The 19,145-nt window shown below is 44.2% G+C and overlaps 1 protein-coding gene and 2 non-coding genes across 4 annotated transcripts in view; all 3 read left to right on the forward strand.

Annotated features, from left to right (window-relative positions):
- The first annotated feature begins 225 nt into the window (after window positions 1-225).
- The window catches only part of SF3B3 (splicing factor 3b subunit 3), a 28,928-nt gene continuing 10,008 nt past the window's right edge, over window positions 226-19,145 (forward strand). The window contains exons 1-17 of one of the 2 annotated variants that reach the window (XM_058034251.1): window positions 226-311; window positions 939-1,050; window positions 1,443-1,769; window positions 2,892-3,064; window positions 3,430-3,571; window positions 4,502-4,614; window positions 5,314-5,451; window positions 6,577-6,680; window positions 7,884-8,049; window positions 8,483-8,578; window positions 9,102-9,174; window positions 14,581-14,732; window positions 15,131-15,286; window positions 15,438-15,593; window positions 16,285-16,428; window positions 17,273-17,395; window positions 18,720-18,874. In XM_058034251.1, the coding sequence (XP_057890234.1) occupies window positions 981-1,050; window positions 1,443-1,769; window positions 2,892-3,064; window positions 3,430-3,571; window positions 4,502-4,614; window positions 5,314-5,451; window positions 6,577-6,680; window positions 7,884-8,049; window positions 8,483-8,578; window positions 9,102-9,174; window positions 14,581-14,732; window positions 15,131-15,286; window positions 15,438-15,593; window positions 16,285-16,428; window positions 17,273-17,395; window positions 18,720-18,874 (2,288 nt within the window). In that variant the 5' untranslated portion in view covers window positions 226-311; window positions 939-980. Of the gene's footprint in view, window positions 312-335; window positions 411-938; window positions 1,051-1,442; window positions 1,770-2,891; window positions 3,065-3,429; window positions 3,572-4,501; window positions 4,615-5,313; window positions 5,452-6,576; window positions 6,681-7,883; window positions 8,050-8,482; window positions 8,579-9,101; window positions 9,175-14,580; window positions 14,733-15,130; window positions 15,287-15,437; window positions 15,594-16,284; window positions 16,429-17,272; window positions 17,396-18,719; window positions 18,875-19,145 lie in introns of those variants that run through there. The other variant, XM_058034252.1, reaches the window with a different exon arrangement.
- On the forward strand, window positions 2,100-2,181 carry LOC131089655 (small nucleolar RNA SNORD111). The gene has a single exon (XR_009115260.1). It is a non-coding gene; the product is annotated as a small nucleolar RNA SNORD111 (small nucleolar RNA).
- LOC131089654 (small nucleolar RNA SNORD111) lies at window positions 4,769-4,848 on the forward strand. Its single transcript, XR_009115259.1, has one exon. It is a non-coding gene; the product is annotated as a small nucleolar RNA SNORD111 (small nucleolar RNA).

Consider the following 19,145-nt stretch of genomic DNA (forward strand, 5'->3'; position numbering starts at 1 on the left):
TGAGCCTTGGCACCGCACAGCTCCGCCCGGCAGCGAGTGAAGCTAACGCTCCTGCCGATCTCCATGCTAGAAAGAGGCTGAGGGTTTTCTCGGGGGGTTTCTTGGTGCAGGCGGCAGCTGCCATAGCGCCGCGATCATTCAGGCACCACCTTGGGCAGCCTCGCTCGCCACAGGGCGCGCGCGCGCGCCGGACACGTGGAAAGCCCCATGGAGAAGGCGCGGGAGGGCAGCGCGCAGGCGCGGCGCTGATGGCGGAGGAGGCCGGCGGCGCCCCCGCCTAGGCCGGAGCAGCATCCGCCGCCATCCGCACGGTGAGCGCAGCTCTGCCCGCCCGGCGGCGGCTCCGCGGCAGGGACGGGCCCCTGGTTTGTGGAGCAGGAGCGTCGCGGACCCCTCGCGGCCTGGGCCGGGTAGGGCGGCCGGGCCGGGCAGTGAGCTGTGGCCGGTTCCCGGGGCGAGCGTTCCGGAGGGCGCGGGGAGGTGCCGGCTCCGTGCCCTGCCGGGGCCTCGGCAAGGCTCAGGGCCTGTTTCCCCGGGCCGGGGCGGCCGCTGGGGCTGGGGTTCCGTCCCGAGGAGTCGGCCCCGGGCAGCTGCGGGTGGCTGCACTCGTGTTCAATGAAACGGCGGCGTCAGGGATGTGTAACGGCGCGGGCATCCCGGAGGGCTCCCTAACTGTGTTTGGTTCCTGGAAAGCGAAAGCCGTGACTAATTAGCAGTAATTACTGGGAGTCCTGCTCAGCCGGCCGGCAGTAAGGAGTTCAGCTGGCACCCGGGACACCTTGGGAGAGCCTTTTGCGCTAATAAATAGCAGATAGCGCGGTGGCAGTCGGGCTGTGCTGCAAAGTGATCCGTGCACACACAGGAGGGCAGCGGTTCTCTCTGCTGAGTGAAAGGCTTTGCTTTTGAGAAGTTTTATTATTTTGTGTTACTTGTTGCAGAATTACCAGAGCTACATCAGCTGAAACAACTCCGTTGCCAACATGTTTCTGTACAACCTAACGTTGCAGCGTGCCACAGGCATTAGCTTTGCTATCCATGGCAATTTCTCAGGTAATTTTCTCCTCTCTCTGCGTGACTTGGCTTGGGGCTTTTTTGGGTACCGGTTTGCTTTGGTACCTTTGGGGTTTTTTTGCTGGTACGTTATCATTTGTTGTTGAGTGTTACTTGAGCTGTGGTAGCTTGTGGATAGATTGAGGAAGTTTGGCTTGATTATCAATCTAAATTATCTATAGATTTAGTTTAGTATTCTGACCAATTTTCTGATGTGTGAAAAGCTGTTCTAACAATGATGGTACGTAATGTGGTGAATAAGTTTCTTTGAGTTTCTCCATGGTAGTCCTAAAATTGGTATTTGGAAGTTCACCCTTCTTCCTTTGTAGCACTTGTTGAAGTTGTGTGTTGTCTTCTGGTCCTGATTTGCGCTCGTGTTTGGGTTTCTTCAGGAACCAAACAACAAGAAATTGTTGTTTCCCGGGGCAAGATCCTGGAGTTGCTGCGCCCTGATCCCAACACGGGGAAGGTTCACACGCTGCTGACCGTGGAGGTGTTTGGGGTCATCCGCTCCCTCATGGCCTTCAGGCTGACGGGGGGCACCAAGGATTACATCGTGGTGGGCAGCGACTCGGGGCGCATCGTCATCCTGGAGTACCAGCCCTCCAAGAACGTCTTCGAGAAGATCCACCAGGAGACCTTTGGCAAGAGTGGCTGTCGCAGGATCGTTCCAGGCCAGTACCTGGCTGTGGACCCAAAGGGCCGTGCTGTCATGATCAGTAAGTCTCTCTGTCACCTTCTGTTCTTAGTGTTTTTTTTTATCTTTTGTCTTGTGGATGTTTATTTTGGAGCAAATTTCTGCCAGGTGTAATTTGAATTATAATATAATTATAATTGTTTTAAATTGTGAGCTGTGTCAAGGAGAGCACAGACATTCAGAATTATTCCTTGATGCTGGTGGAATTGCACAAATAAATTGTAGTGCTGAGCCAAAACAAGTTGGAAAGAGACCAGTTTGTTTAGCAGCGTGCAGAGCCCTGAGGTGTGGTGTGTGGGAGAGAGGATGGGATTGCAGATGTCAGTGCTACAGTGTAGCCAGTCAGTTCCCATGGCCTGAAATGATGTTTTGAGTTCATGTCTCTTCTCTGAGATGTCTCATGGAGACAGCTAGATGCATTTCTGATCAGGCTTCACAGGTAGAAGGACACTTGGGAGAATTTTTTTGCTAAGATTTAGCACGAAGTGTATGGAGCTTTCTCAGTTTGCTGAAGGCAACTCTGTGCAGTGCTGATGGTAATTTACCAAGTATGTCTTTATACTGGGAATAGCAATAATATTATTTCTTTTCTAACATGTCTGGTTTTCCTGGGTGAGAAAGTAACACAGTCACAGTTGTGCCATTCATGTTGATATTTGAGTGGTGTTTTTTATGTTGTGGATGCTGTATATCAGGCAAGAATACATTTACTTAGTTAAAATATTTCTATGGAAAAGTTTGTAAAATAGTAAAATATTTCTGTGGTTTTAAATAGCAGAACATCTGGATGCTTCTTTCCATTTGTCTTTGCTTTCTTGCAGTTTGTCATCTCTTGTGTGGTAACAAGAATGAGTAGATCTCCCTCAAACCATTGTAGATGGAATACAGGGCCAGGTGAATGTAGCTCAAAGGGTCAGGCTTTGGCTTTAAAAGGCTGAAGTTGTCATTTTGTGCTTGCAATCTGAAAGATTTACAATGTGACATTCAAGGTTAGTTGGTGGCACAGAGATAAACACCAGTGGTGAGCTTCAGCTGAAGTAGTGCTGATGTTCTCTTTCCAAGTTACAGCTCAGTTTTGGCTGCAGGTATGGTGAGATTTGGTTATCAAGGAATGGGCTTCACGTGCTGTTGTCCTTCCCTGCAGGTGCCATTGAAAAGCAGAAGCTGGTGTATATCCTGAACAGGGATGCTGCTGCTCGACTCACCATCTCCTCCCCTCTGGAAGCCCACAAGGCCAATACCTTGGTCTACCACGTGGTGGGAGTCGACGTGGGGTTTGAAAACCCAATGTTTGCTTGTCTGGAAATGGATTATGAGGTGAGAAGAACTTCATCTCCCTTTGCTGTATTTTGACCTTTGTTGTTCCTGTTCTGTTCTTCATCTGTCACTGGGGAGTGTTGGCTGCTTCTGCTGTCTGGGACAGGTGTCATTTTTTACAGGATTACTGACTTTTTGTCTTGCCTTCAGCCAGAATGGGCAAGTCTCTTTTGTCATGGTGATTGATTCTTTTTGCTTTTCACCTGAAAATATGCCTGTTTTCTTGGTCTGAACTTATTTTCTGCAGCTTCTGGCAAGTCTTTTGGCCCCATTCTGATGTTACTCAAAACCGTTTCCCAACACATCAGCTTTGCTCCTCCTTTTAATCCCTTTTTACAAAGACACCTCCATGTGTTCTGTTTTAGGAAGCAGACAACGATCCAACAGGTGAAGCTGCAGCCAACACACAGCAGACATTGACATTTTATGAACTGGACTTGGGTTTGAACCATGTTGTCAGGAAATACAGTGAGCCCCTGGAAGAGCATGGCAACTTCCTCATAACAGGTACCACCCACAGAGTTGGTTTTTGCATGGGCCTGCTTGGGTCCCATTCCCCAGGAAAACACAGTCAATACTCTTAGGAGTTATTTCAATTGTAGTCTGAGCCATTAGTATAAATTAATTAATTAACCTTGCAGTCAGGTAATGAGGGGTGGTTCACACAAGTATTCATGGAAGCAGCTGCTGTTTCAGAGTGCTCCTGTAGCTGGTGGCAGTGCAAAAGGACTTAGTTAATGTGTAGATGCTATTTTACTCTCTTTAATGGGATTCCCTCTGCTGAGGGCAGTAGATGAATGTGTGGACTAAAAGCCCACTTGGAAGGGTTGGATGCAAAGCCAATACAACACCTTCAACCAGGGAAACTGCTGCAGGTTCCTCCCCAAGCACAAAAAGTGCTCAGCTGGGAGAGCATCTTTGTATGCTTGCCCTGTTGCATCTCCTATAAGCAGCTGTGAGACAGACACCAAGTGTTGTGCTGAATCTGTTTGATGATGTGATTTGTTACACTGAGATCACAAAGTATGGCTTTAGAAATGCTCCTATTAACTAAAGATGTTAATCCATCTGATGGATTTTTCTAGAAGCAAACATACCAGAAACTGAAAGGTTGTGTTTATCTGACAAGTTGTTGGTGTGGTATTTTGGGCATGTCATGGCTTTCTAGACAAAAAAAAAAAAAAGCCAGGAAGGATAAAACCTAAGCAATTTATCAGAAACTGCATCCTTCCAGATCCCTGATTCCATCTGCCCTGTTCTCATGGTGGCAGCACATGCAGCTGTACTCAGTCTTTTGTCTTTTCAATAAGAGCAGATTCATATATTCAGGGTGATGGAGAGTGTTGGAAATGGTGCTGCATTAAAGAAAACCAAATGTTCTGCAGGCAACCATTCACATCTATGATAAAGACTTTTCTCCTAATAATTTTCTTTCAGTTCCTGGTGGTTCTGATGGCCCCAGTGGGGTGCTGATCTGTTCTGAAAACTATATTACTTACAAAAACTTTGGTGACCAGCCTGATATCAGATGCCCAATTCCCAGGAGACGGGTGAGAATTTTTTAAGATTACGAATGCTTGGAATTTGCCTTTCAAGATTAAGGGCACCAGAAAGGTTTTAAAGTAAGAAAAAAATGAGTTAAAAACATGTTGGCTTATCTACCTCACTGGCTGTGTTATCTGAGAGGGAGGATGGAGGTGGGCATAGCCTGAAGTGATGAGTGTGGTTCATGTCTCTTCTCTGAGATTTACACTGGAGATACTCCAAAGACTCTGATCAGGCAGCACTGTCAGTGCAAGGTAGGATTACTTGAGATGCTGAACAGTGGCAGTTGTAGCTGCAGGTGAATTCAACAGCTGCTCTGTTGCATCTAAGGGTGCTTCCTCTCCTTTTGGTATTAGGAATGCAGTGCTTTGAACACCTGCCAAGGTGCTCAAAACCAGCTGTGTGTGGGTTACAGCCCTTTCCTGTGTTTCGGGCTTTGGTATGTGAGAGTTGCCCAGAGAGGAAGGTAAAACAGGTGAGGGATGATGCTTAGGCACAGTGTCTCACAGCTGTATTTCCTTCTGGGGCAGAGATGTACTAAGGGTGACCACAGGTGTAACAAAGGGATGTGCTTTGTGTTAAAAACCCTCTTACATACTATGAGCTCTTAAGGCACCTGTGAAATGGAAATACTTCAGTCAGTGAAATCACCTCTATGCTTGTCAGGTAATTCCACCAATGACCTCCACTGTCTTTCCTGACAGAATGACTTGGATGATCCAGAGAGGGGTATGATCTTTGTCTGCTCTGCAACACATAAGACCAAGTCCATGTTCTTCTTCCTGGCCCAGACAGAGCAGGGAGACATCTTCAAAATTACTCTGGAGACTGATGAAGACATGGTAAGCATCACCTGACTGCAGAAGCATTAATTGAGAGGAGTTCTTAATCAGTTACTTTCCCTAAGGTGATACATTTTTACTGTTGTGAGTTTAACTGTATAAGGGAACTTGGTTTATGTGATTTGTAAAAGAGTTAACACTGGTCACCACTGTGGGTATTACTCATAAAGACACACAGTGCAAGGTTTGCAGAATCCTCTGAGGATTAAACTGCAGTCATTTGATCATACTTAAAATGTTCTAGAGGTGGTCTTTTTTTTTAAAGAATATAAACTGTGGTCCATGAAACTCCTGGAGAGTATTTCAGTAACTTGTTCTGTGGAACTTAGCTTCCCTGGATTTCAGCAAGTACCTTCTAGTCTCTTAATTGGCTGTTTACATGCTGCAATCAATATTTTTGCAAGATGAGGTAGTTAGCTTGGCACAGCTGGTCTGGGAGTTGAAATAACAGGCTTGCAGTGGCTTGCTGCTGCTTGTTTTAGTATTCTCTGAAAAGTTCTCTGCTGCAGTGTGATTGGTTGGGCTTTTTTAGTAAATGTTGAATGTTAATTTCTCCACCTAAACATGTCATATTTGGTACAGGGGATGATTGTGTAGCAGGCACCAAGCCTGCCAGAGTTCAAGGAGTGACAGTGATCTCAGACATTGTGTGATTTTTGGGGTTGCTCTCTGCAGAGCCGGGAGCTGGCCTTGATAATCCTTGTTGGTCCCTTCCAGCCTGGAATACTCTGTGATTCTGTGATGTTCAAGTGCCTGAAGATTGTTCTTGGATGTTTCACCAACAGCTGTTGTGACCATATCAAATTTAGAAATTTGCTTAGGACAGTTGTTTTTCTAATAGTGGAGAATTGGTGGTGTTCAGTGAAGCAAATTTCTCTTAGGCAGCTTGCCATTTTTACAGCTTTTGTTTTCCAAATTGATTTACAAAAGGCAGAAAGGCTTGTGTGTTCAAATAGTCAGTTGGATTTTGTGATTTATAACCTGGTACCCCAAACTACTGATGTTTTAAGCCTGGCCTGCTCTTGTTCATTTCTTGGGAGAAGATAGCTGGCAGATGTTTGTTATTAAATCACACATGGAGCTCCAGTACTTTAGCATCATATTCACATCTTCATCTGCTTTCAGGTAACAGAGATTCGACTGAAGTACTTTGACACTGTTCCTGTTGCTGCTGCCATGTGTGTGCTGAAAACAGGATTTCTCTTTGTGGCATCTGAATTTGGAAACCAGTGAGTAAACAATTTGACATCAGTGTTTTTTCCCTGAAGCAGAGTGGTTCTGTTCAGGCCTGCAGACTGACCCTTGAACTTACTGTGCATAGAAAGCCAACACCTCTGATTTAATGGGTAGCTTAGTGCTTTGTTCAGAGGGCTTGAGAAGAATAGTTGGATTAGACTATGAATGGGGGAATTTTGTTGTTGTTGGAACTCAGATTAGATGATGAAGTGCAGAGAACAAAAGGTTACTTGCTGTTGCAGCAGATTTTGGAAGAATTGAGCGCTTGCTGTTTATGTAGGGTTCATCACGTATCAGATGAACTATCTTTTCAATTAGTTTGATAGTTTTGAATTTTTATGTGTATGGCCCACTCAGAAGTAAATAGGATTTCTTATTAGTAGGTGTGTTCTTTTCCTTACTAGATGTATACTTGAGGGCTTTCTCTAAATTCATGTTTGGACTTCTAAATACTCTAAATGATCATGCACACCTTTGAAGATGAGCTTAACTGTGTCTGAGGGAGGGATTCACAGGAATGGAGATTTTCCTGACTGTATCTGCAGTCAGCCACCTGAGGGAGCCCCAGCCAGTTTGCTGGACTGAATCTGAACTGAGGAAGCCATATTTGAGTTTTATTAAAAGCAGGAAGTAACTCATTCTGTCTTTCTGTGGGATTTTTTTTTCTTCTCTGAAGTTTTATTTGTTGTTTTATTGAGCTCATAAATTGGAATAGGGAATGTGGTTAAAATAGTATAATTTAAAAGGTGAGAGTATTCCAATAAAATAGACAAATGTGGAGATGAAGTCCTAGCCATTGGCCTTGCTTTTGGCCTCAGCTCTCAGTGGCTGCTTTGGCTTAAACACAAGAATATCTAAAAGGCTCAAGGGTAAACAAAATACTGAAACTCTGGGATACCTTGCCAGTGACAGCTGCAAATGTGAAGGGCTGAAGCTGGGAGGTTGTGGGGGGATTTCTTGTTCATGGGTTTTGGGGTTTTTTTTTTTTCATTGCAGGCCTCTGGTTTTTTTTGGTTTTTTTTTTTTTTGTATTTTGTAACCCAGAAGATAATCCTTAAAGCCAAATATTAATAACTGAATAATGTAGGGTTAGATTTCTTTCTTTCCCACTACGTGAATATCTAGTTAAGCCTTACTTAAAGAAGGCTCCATGAGCCTTGCTCTGAAGATGCTGACACACTTTTTTCTGTCTCAAGTTACCTGTACCAGATAGCTCACCTGGGGGATGATGATGAGGAGCCAGAGTTTTCCTCTGCCATGCCTCTTGAGGAAGGAGACACATTCTTTTTCCAGCCCCGACCTCTGAAGAACCTGGTGCTGGTGGATGAGTTGGACAGTTTGTCTCCTATTCTGTGTTGTCAGGTATGTTGCTAACAGAGAGTTCCTGTCTGCCACATGTGTAAGTGGAGTCAGCAGCTAAACTATTCCAGGTTTCCAGAAATACTGCTCCAGGTAAAGACTCATGGAGAGGCAAATCTGCAGAGTTCTCAGACAGCTGCCTGAGATTGGTACCTGGCCTGGTAGATTTGATTCCTGTGGCAATAAATGCATATCTGAACACCAGGTGTCAGCCAGTGATTCTGTGATGCTTCTCTGTTGACCATCAGACCAGCTGTTTGCAAAGAGTTTCAGTAAAAATTAACATTCAGGGCAGCAGCTGGAACACCCCATGGCATCTCCACAGCTTTTGGTGTTTGAAAAAACATTCTTAAAGCAGTAGTGTGATATATATATTTATTTATAGTTTTATTTTCTCATTCCATGGACGTTGTTTTGACACTTTTTCTCCACACAGATAGCAGATTTGGCCAATGAAGACACACCCCAGTTGTATGTGGCTTGTGGTCGGGGGCCCAGGTCATCCCTGAGGGTTTTGAGACATGGACTTGAGGTAAGACATCCAGCACTTCAGGAGAAAAACCTGAGAGATGAGGACAGTGCAAGGAAATCCTTGAAACAAAGTTGCTGAAATGAGGGGATTGTCCTTTTGCTCTAGTCTGGAGAGCTACTTTCTCTTGTTTCTTGAGGAATAGAAGGGTTGTATTGTGTATTCTTACAGTCTCAAAAGCTTTTTGTTTACTTGACTTCAACAAAACCTGCATTTTGTTTCTTCTAATACTTGAGTTTATTGAGCTGGAACATTCCTGGTGTCTGCCAGCTGCTGCTGCTCTCTGCTGGGGGTGGATGACCTTGTTTTGAAGCTGATCATCCACAGCAATAATGTTGCCATATCATTGCTGACCATATTTTGCCCTGTAGCACATCTGGCACGGGCTGAGAGCATCAGAATTGGGAATTGTTAGTTTTTCTGCCCAGTTGTGGGAAAGCTTAAAAACCGCTCGTGGTTTGATTGCTTACTCTAGTAAAGTGTAAACATCTGTTTGCAAAAGAACCTTCTTCCTGTTTACTCTTAGGTATCTGAAATGGCTGTCTCAGAGCTGCCTGGTAACCCCAATGCTGTATGGACTGTGAGGAGACATGTTGAAGGTATGCAGTATTTTCCTGAAGCACAGGGAAGTCGTAATGTTTTTGTGTGTGGTTTGTTTGTTGTTGTTTTCTGTCCAAGGAGATAGGAATGGTGCTGCATGATGCTTGTGTGCCATCCTCAGAAATTGTGGGTTGAGTCAGCAGCCACCTGCTTATCTTAAAAAGCCACCCACCCTCTGGTCCCCTCGTATTGTCACACTTCCTTTTGACAAGGAAGCAGCTGCCTGCAGCTGCATCCATCACCCACTATGCTGTGTCAGCTGTACATTTGCAGCCTGAAGCTGCTGAATTTCTCATGTGTTCCCACTTCCCATAAGGTTTTGCCCATAAGTTCTTGCTCAAACAGCAGCAGGCAACAGCTATTCTTGTTGTTGGACTGTACTCACTATTCTTCATGTGTGTGTTGACAACTGCAGTAATCAGCTCTTTGTGAGAGAGTGGGATACAAATTATGGAACAAAGATGATAAATCAGCAACAGTGTTTGCATTTTATTACTTTCTTCTGTGCATATCTGTGAAAAAACCACTCTGGACTAGGACATACTCTCTATTCAAAAGCCAGCAGTGTGTGGAAGGTTTGTGATTCCAGAAAGATTTAAGATTTCAAGTTGGCAGAATATACTGGATTGGAGGTTTGGTTGGTCGTTGGGGTTTATTTTTAATTTTGTGATCTGAAATAATAGCCTTGTTATTACTAATGTACAAGAGGAAATGTAGCACCTTCTGCCTTTCTCTTTATGATGAGAGCAGAATTGCACAGAAACACCTAAACAGCTTGTAGGGAATCTGTTCTGGGTGCTGGCAGTGTCAGGGATTGTTTCCCAAGCAGTGCTTTGTATAACTCTCACAAAGACTCCTCTAGGTTTATACAGGGGATCTGGAAAGGCCAGATTGTTGCAGTAGAGGCCTTAGCCTGCTGTGCTGACATGACTCCTTGCATTTAAGCAGAGTAGTGTGTCTTCCAGGGAACCAGTAACCCTGTGGGAATTTCAAATCCTGCAGTGGGATTTACCTTGCCATGTGAGACCTGCCATGAATTCCTGTGCTCATGTCCTGAGGTTCATGTACTGTCTAAGCAACAAGGGAGGAACTTTGAGCATAAAGTGCCTTCATGTCTCCAAGAAGTAAAAGGGTCAAAAGGAAGTGTTTCCACAGTTCATATTAAAAAATACATGGTTTTCTGAAAAGAGGCATTCCAGTTTGTTAGAAACCTTTTCTCCAGCATTCTGGAAAAGAAGTTAGTAAGATTTTCTCCCTCTGAGAACTGGAGGCTTCTGACATCACCTTACAGTTTTAAAATCTTTTCTGTTGGGATTCCAGAAGAAGACTTTGACTTTTCAGGAGGTGAAGGACCACTGATGATCTGCAGGAAGCAGGACCAGTCTCATTGCCTTCTCTTCTTTCCACCTTCCAAATTTTCCAGGTTTCAGCATGATCACCTCCATGATTCAGAAAGGCTGGAATCTGTAGTTGTTAAGCTGTGCTACTCACTGTTTATAGTTCTGTGAAACTGATTCCCAAGTTCCAGTTTCTGGAATTCAGAAATTATTTTAGTAGGTTTTAATCAGAAAGAGTGCAGAACATTTTCAAACATGTATGTAATCTTTAAAGTGCCCTTGAGGGCACACTTGGCAGCTTGGGGTTGCCCAGCTCTGCCTCAGTGTTGCAGTGTGTGCTGCAAGGCCTCTGCAAGAAACACCCAGGTCTGCAGTCTTCAAAGCAAATACTAACCTTGGCTGGTACGTGGTGATACTCACTACCAATACCAAGCCTTTTTTTTTCTTCCACAGGTGGCTGGTGGTGGAGGTGCTGATCACCACAGGTGTGTACCTACTGCTAGGGGCTACTGTACAGTACCACAGGTTAACCACAGAGAATCCCAACAGCATGGGGCTGCATTGATGCTAAGCACTTCACTAAACAAATTCTAGAAACTGGTGTGTAGTTGAAGATTGTTGCCTTTGAAGTTTGAGTAGCTGAGGAGTAGAAAGCAGATCCCAGTCCATCTTGCAGTCCTTGGGAAGCAAAACAATCAGCTGTGTCTCTGTGGAACAGTCAGTTCTTGCTAAAATTGGATGTGTGTGTTTTAGGGGTATTTTCAGCTCTCTTGTAGACTCAAGATTAGGCTTCCAGCTGCTTTGTACAGACCTCCAAGAGAAAAAGATCAAGTGTGCTTGGAGCAGTTTTAGGTATTGCTGGCATGGGAATGTCCTGTGGTTATGGGATTCATCTGCCTGTGAGACAGAAGTGGGTAGGATTTGCACCAAGCTCTTGCAGTGGAATGATCAGTGGGTGTAGGTGTGTGCTGTGCTGTGCTGACAGATGGGATTTGGGATTTGGGAGCCAGCATTCCCTACCTGGCACTCCTGCTGCACACAGCGTGCGGTGAGTCAGCACTGCGGAGTCGCCACGCTGTAGTAAACAGAAGCCCAGGAAAATGTGCTGTCATCCCCTCAGAGTCTGCTAACTGAGAGTGATCCTGAGCTCTGACTCTGCTCACCACTTTGCTCCCTGAGCTCCTCTGAGCTTGTGGCGACTGCATTTGTCTCAGTCCAAATTCAGATGTTTCAGAGTGTGAGAAAACGGCCAGGACTGGACTGGCATATAAGAATGGAATTCTCATGGACTAACTCGAACTGAATCCATGATAAATAATAAAAAGCACAGTAGTGTAGAGTTCATGGACTGAAATGTCATGTTTTCATAAGTGTTTGATGTTTGCATGAAGCTGCAGAAAACTTGCAATGCATGTGTAGGAGAACGAGTCCAGCTGTGGCTCTTCAGAGTCATTAAAATGTCTCTGTTACTCACTGAAAGGAGCTGACTGGTGCAATTAGTACTGTAATAAGCATCTCTGAAGTCTTGTGTCTGCATACAAAATAATGTCTATCTGTTCAAAACTCTGGGGAGCCTGATGTTTTGCTTGAGATTGTGCAGAGCTAAGTAGACATCTTTTCATATTAAAATCCGTAGATCTTTTCTTTTTCTAACTGAGAACGCTTCTCAGTGTGCCCTAGGGATTTAGTCTTCCTAATTTCAACTAGACTGCTATATTTTCTAAACCAAAAATGTATTGTTTGAACCTAAATGAATGTGTCTTATTCACTGACTTAATTCTGGTAAATCAAACCTTTTACTTCAAAAGCTCCAGCAGAGAGTCATTAAGCAAAACCGACTTCAAGCAAAAATGCACTTGTCATTATTATTGACATAGACTTAAAGGCATGCTCTAATATAAATGTAAGCCAATGGAAAGAAAGAGCTAAAAAGTATTAAGAGGTAGGAATGAGTTTTGGTTTAGATAGGACTAAGGAAATCTGTTTTGTTTTCAGATGGGAGTTCTTTGTCCTATGCCAAATCACATGCTTAAGCTTCCAGCTGGGACACAGTGGTTTATCATGAGAATTGACAGCCCCTAGGGAGGAAGGCAGCAGCTCTGAAGTAATTTGGAAAGCAACAGTGGTCTTTGAAATGGAATTCTTAGAACATCCTGTCTATGGGATATTTATGAATCAAATGCTTAGCCTGTGAACTGCTGGAAACTCCATGATCGAGGAATTGTTGTTGACTTCTGGTGTTGAAAAATCTGAGCAAGTTTGTAGGAGAAGCTGCTGTATAAAAAATTAATGGTGTGCAAGTGTGTCTTGCTGAGCTCTTATCATCTGCTGTTAGTGTTGGAGGAGTTCTCCTGTTTAGCCAAGCATTCAAGTCATTGGTGCTACTGATGGAGTTCTCTCTGCAGATTGAGTTCTTGCTTTCTCATTTCCCTAAATGGACCAGTTCCTCTGTGTAGGAATTTCGAGCTGTTGGAGGTTATAGGCTGTGAGCAGTTAATAGAGTAGTAAAAGAGTTTATGCCACAGACTTCTGTTGAAATTGCTTTAGTTACACAGAACTCTTCAGTTTGATCAGAGCTGTGGTCTGTGTACCAGATGTTGCAGAGAAGAATGATTTGGAGTTTTTTTAATTTTTCACTTGCATATTTTCAACTGTATGTAAGAACTTTTTGTTATAAACGTGACACAGCAGGTTTGGCAATGCTTCCATCTAAACGGGGTGGATAAGAAAAGAATTATTAGTTCTTAAAGCATTTGTTTTGGTTAACCCAGCTCGGGTCCTTTAAGCTGCTGCATCGTATTTTGTGGCATCCCATTTCCATCCCAGTGAGACTCCTTTATTTTCCTTTTTTGTTAAAGTTATTAACCACTTCTCCATGTTGGAAAATTATGGAGAGTCTCCTTTCAAGGGCAGAAACTGACAGCTCTTATGCCTTCACCTCCACTAGGTACACTGTGGTGCCCAAGTCTGAGCTTTGGGTTGAATTGGGTTAAAATGAGGAATTTTCTTTTTAAGAAATAGCAGCTGCATGACAACAGCAGTAGAAGTGGAGTTGCTTCTCTGAGGCAATCTTATTTCTCTTCCAAGGCTCCTGGATCCATTTCCCAATAGACTTCATTGTTTCTGTTGCTTTTGTTATTCTCTTTTAATGAGATTGTCCTCTTCCCCTCTTAAGACCTATTGCTTTCTGCAGAGTGAAAGCAGAGAGCAATAAACTGGGATTTTTGCTTTACCCAGTCCTACTACCCTCATGTCCCACAAAGTTTCCCTATTTCCAAATAAGCTCTTAAGATTATTTTGATTAGCATAGCTCCTCCATGTCCAAGCTACAGGAGTCTCCCACGCTGTCCCCTTTGGGAGAAGCCAGTACTGGAGATAATAGAGCAAACACTGACCTTTACTTCTATTGGGATAAATGACAGTATTGCAACTATCCTAAAAATGTAATTGTTTCTTATCCCAGGAGACTCTCACAGTGTGAATGGAAGCCACTTGAGCTTCTGGAGGGCAGTAGAGCAGGTTTAACCCTGAATTCTGCTGCAATGCACCCTAATTGTTCTCTGCAGCCTTTAATTGTGTGGCTGCTAGATAGAGATTGTGGTCCTGTAACCTCCTGTGTGCAACATCTGTGGTGTGGTTTCTGCAGATAGATTCCTTATGTTCAAATTTTTGGAGTACATAATTTAGTTTTACTTTGTTGGGTGTTAAATCTGGATTCATCTCTTTGGGTGATGGGGACAACTGTCTTAAAGACTTGGAGAACTTGAGCATTCTTTGTAAAAAATAGACAAGAATCCTGCTTGCCAGAATGCAGAGCATTATGAATTGACTGTGGATGTGGATCTTGGTTGGATCCCTGGCTCGGGGCTGCGTTGTTTGGAGTCCGGCACTGGCTGGCTTTTGGACAGCGTGTCCTAGAGCGAACTTGTGCAATACTGTCAGCAGCTGTAATTATCACAGGAATTCTGCTGAGGAGTAACTGCTAGACATTTGTCTGCTGATTGTGTTGGGAAGCCTTGCCTTTAATTAATCAGCACTCTTCTTATTTTCCCTGTCTCCCTTGACCAGATGAATTTGATGCCTACATTATCGTGTCCTTCGTTAATGCCACACTGGTGCTGTCTATCGGAGAGACTGTAGAGGAAGTGACTGACTCTGGATTCCTGGGCACTACACCAACCTTGTCCTGCTCCCTTCTTGGTGATGATGCTTTGGTACAGGTAATGGAGAGCTCCTTCTTACATGTCTACTGTCTGCCACTCTCAGCTTGCTGCACAGATGTGATTTCTGCATTAGTGCAACACATGTCTAAAGGTGTGGATTGGCAGAGAATGATGCTGATTCAGCCTTTCCCTTTTTATATCTTGCTAAGTGAAACTGGACAAGTTCAAAAGGGTCATAATTTCCTTCAGTAGTTCCTTGCTGTGGTTGAAAGATGCAGTTCTCCCAGCTGGCAAGAATCATCCTGCTGGTTCAGCTTGGTGCATAGTTCAGATTACTGGCTGCCAGGAGTGGTTCTTACCTTTGGCTGCTGCTGAGTCAGAACCACCATTGAAAGGGGAGTTGTGAAGAGATGGTAAATACAGAATTGATGTGGTGATTTTTTTTTTTCCTTCAGGTTTATCCAGATGGGATCCGGCACATCCGAGCAGATAAGAGAGTAAATGAATGGAAGACACCAGGGAAGAAAACCATTGTAAAATGTGCTGTGAACCAAAGACAAGTAGTCATAGCACTGACTGGAGGAGAGCTGGTTTACTTTGAGATGGACCCGGTATGTGTGTTAATGTTGTGAATGAGTTTGGAAGAGTGAGGCATGGGTTTGTAAATTGTTTAAAAATTGTGATATTGTTTATATAACAAATCCAAAGCATCGTTTAAAAGCAAAGTATCCAATTAGTAAGTCTTACATTTTTCTCTCTCAGTCAGGACAGCTGAATGAGTACACAGAGAGAAAGGAGATGTCTGCTGACGTCGTTTGCATGAGCCTGGCCAACGTTCCCCCTGGGGAGCAGCGTTCCCGGTTCCTTGCTGTTGGACTGGTGGACAACACTGTCAGAATTATTTCACTTGACCCTTCAGTGAGTAGCTGCTCTGGTTTTACCCTGTCGTTGGTTTGAAATGTTCAGAAGGATCCTCCAAATGTGGACTGTAACCATCCAAACTGTCTTTCTGTGTTCAGATGGGTGAGCAGGAATGGACAGCTTGCATGGTTTTTCTCTGCTGATTGGCAGGAAGCGTGGCCCTTGGTCTTTCCCTCTAACAGATACTCCAGTTTTATTGAGAATCACTTATGCCTCTGGAGGTTCAGCTGATGAGTCACAAAATAATTTTCTTTCATTGTTTTGTTTTGGGTGGGTTTTTTGTTGGGTTTCCCTCTCATCTCCCTGTTTGTACCTGTACTAAAAGACTCATTCTGCAGACAAGTTGGCAGCAAACCAAACTTACTGTTCGTTTATCCACAACAGATAAGGTGTTCAAAGCTGGTTGTAGTAACCTAAATTTTCCTTAGGTCACTCCATGCTAAATAGCAGCAAATGGTGCTAGAATAGTTTGGAAGGATCCAGTTTAGGGCCAGGCAGCTGCCACTCCTGCTTGCCAAAATGCACAGAGCCAGCATCTGTTATAACTTCTTTTTTCTTTTTTTTCTGTGAACACTTCTTTCTGGAAGATCTAAAAGGGCATCTTTAAGCTTCTTAGGTGGAGCTTGAATCCTGTCTTGTCATGCCAAGCCTTGCTGACTGGTGTTGTCCCTCTGTCTGTTTCCCCCAGGATTGTTTACAGCCCCTGAGTATGCAGGCACTGCCTGCACAGCCCGAGTCGCTGTGCATCGTGGAGATGGGTGGCACAGAGAAGCAGGATGAGCTGGGAGAGAGGGGCTCCATTGGCTTTCTGTACCTGAACATTGGACTGCAGGTGAGGGGTTCTTGCCTGGCTCTGGCAGGTGTGTCTTGAGGAGCTTTTGCTTGAAAGTGGATCTGTCATCATGCAGTGGAACACAAAGCCTGCCATCCCTCTTTGTTACAATGTGTTTGACAAGCCAGACTGGGGAATTCACTGTGTGACTTCATAGAGGTGTGAGTTTCCCCATACATTTTTAGACTAAAGACTAGTCAAAGGACAGTGTATTATACCAGATTTATGTAGGACAGATTGTGCTTTTCCCATTCAAGAGGGAAGCATATTTTAAGAAATATTTCTGGGTGAAACGTTGGGCAGCGCTTTAAAAACTGCCTGTAGGGCAGAGTGTCAAATAAGTAACTGCCCACAAGCAGAGGCACTGCTCTAATAATTTTGCTGTTTCACAACTTTTTGTTACATCCAATACAGATTCTCTGATCTTTGACAAAAAAATGTTGTTTTGACAATTCAACATGTGGTAAAAATAATCATCACAGTTAAGGTTCTTCCACATGCCACAAGTTTGATGTCAGAATGCAATCTCTTTTTGAGGAGCATGAGTTTTTGGGTAAATCCTTTGTACTAAGAGGGATGGGGATCTGGAATTCACCCTCAGGTTTTTATGGCTTGTGTGATACACTAAAGTCCTCAGTCTGTTTTATTTTGGAGGCTGTCCTTTCTGCCCTGTGCAGGACCTGTTCTTTGCTATTAAAAGCGTGGCTGTAGGGGAGAATTGTACCGACAACTAGGAAAACAAACAGCTAATGCTTCAGAAACTGCCTCTAATTGTTTTGAATGATGCACATGGTAAGTTAGCCCTTACCTTCAACCTGGGCCTTGTTGTTTTGCTGCTGCCCAGAACGGTGTGCTGCTGCGGACCGTCCTGGACCCCGTCACCGGTGACCTGTCCGACACCAGGACCCGCTACCTCGGCTCCCGGCCCGTCAAACTCTTCCGTGTGCGCATGCAAGGCCAGGAGGCGGTAAGGGAGCTCCTGCAGGGCTGCAGATCCACTCCCCAGGCACCACAGCCCAGATTTTCTTATGGGTGGGCAGGGTGGGGAAGCATCCCTACAGCACAGCAGAACCGTCTGGGTAAGGGTGGGAAGTAGAATGACTTCATTATGGAGCTGCCTGGCTCACAGCTTGTTCTTTCACAAACAGCCTTGTTCTTCCTCCCCGTACTGCTGTGTAGTGCTGCCCTGCCTTCTCTGAACTAGCATTCATCTGACCCTTAGGCTGTGTTTACAGTGTGCTTGGAGAGGTCTGAGCAGGTTCTTGGGCTGAGAGATACATCTTGCCTGCTGTAGTGCACAGAGATGGAGAGAGAAAACTTACCCTTGTGCAGAAAACTTACCCTTGAATGCTTGATGCAGTGAATGGTTGTGTCCTTGCATGTTGAGGATAGCTCAGCCAAGGGCTGGACAGCTGCCATACATGGTTCAAGGAAAATATCTGCAAGATTTGGCATAGAAGGAAGAATGTGTTTCATCAGAAGTGCCATTTCCAGCCCTTCTGATGTGGCACTGGGGAAATCAGCCACCCCCTGCTTGACTCATTTTTGGATGACACCTTCAGAGTTGAGAAATACTGCTGATCAGTGTAGGGAGCTGGATCTGGGAATTTGAGCTCAGCTGTAGTGTTAAGGTGCACTGAGTGAATCTCTTTGACTTGCTCCTGCCAGCTTGGAGATGAGGAGCTTTGCAGCTCTAGCAGAGAATACCTGTAGAATAATCAAGAGTAATCTCTCTCTGCTTTGAGATCAGCTGTTGTCACTCAGGCAGAAACTAAGGTTGCACTGAGACTCATTTAGCCAAATGTATAAAGTTGGAAAGTTTGGAAGTCAATTTGCTTCCTTTTTTCTCATAATTTGGTCTAGGCTAGTGATGATTTTTAGTAAATTTCACTACGGGTGCTACAGCACTTGGATTATGACAAAGCAGTAAATATTTATTTCAAAAGACCTGTTCCCATTAGAACAAGCTATTTAAAAAAGGAGAAATGAGAGTATTGTTGGTCTTGACTCTTATAGGTAGCAGTAGAACTTTGCTTTTACAGTGGTGTCAGTGCACCTCAGTTGGACTATTTGTTGTGCTTTAAAGTTCCTTTTCATGCCATATTCGATTTCCAGAAAAAACTGAAAATAAGGAGTGTCTTTCAGGTGTTCTCTGAGCTGGGTGGGGTCCACCCACAAGAATTCAGTTGTTCCAGTGGGGAAGAGCTGGGCACTGTACATGCATTCCTATTGCATAAAGTGAGCTTGCCTCCATTCCCAGACCTAATAAATTTGTTGCCTGTCTTTCCCAGGTGCTGGCCATGTCAAGCCGTTCCTGGCTTAGTTATTCCTATCAATCACGCTTCCACCTGACTCCCCTGTCTTATGAGACACTGGAGTTTGCATCTGGTTTTGCTTCTGAGCAGTGCCCTGAGGGCATTGTGGCCATCTCCACAAACACATTGAGGTAAGCATCAGAGGGGAAACACAAATGCTTGTGGGCTGGGATGCCAGGCAGGTGAAGCAGTAGTGAATTCCACCTGACATTCAAAAGGAAAGAGGTAAAGTGACTTCAAAAATATTTTTTAATTATGGATAATGATTTGGTAGAAAAACTTGGATGGGTTTCAGAAAACAGACAACATAAGGAAAGTTATGCTGTCAAAAATAAGTGGGGTGTGCTTCTCAGATTTGTATATTCTAGCTTTTTAAAATAAGTGTCATTCAAGTTACTCTTC

Source organism: Melospiza georgiana, chromosome 14 (genome assembly GCF_028018845.1).
Source record: "Melospiza georgiana isolate bMelGeo1 chromosome 14, bMelGeo1.pri, whole genome shotgun sequence".
Taxonomy (NCBI): Eukaryota; Metazoa; Chordata; class Aves; order Passeriformes; family Passerellidae; genus Melospiza; species Melospiza georgiana.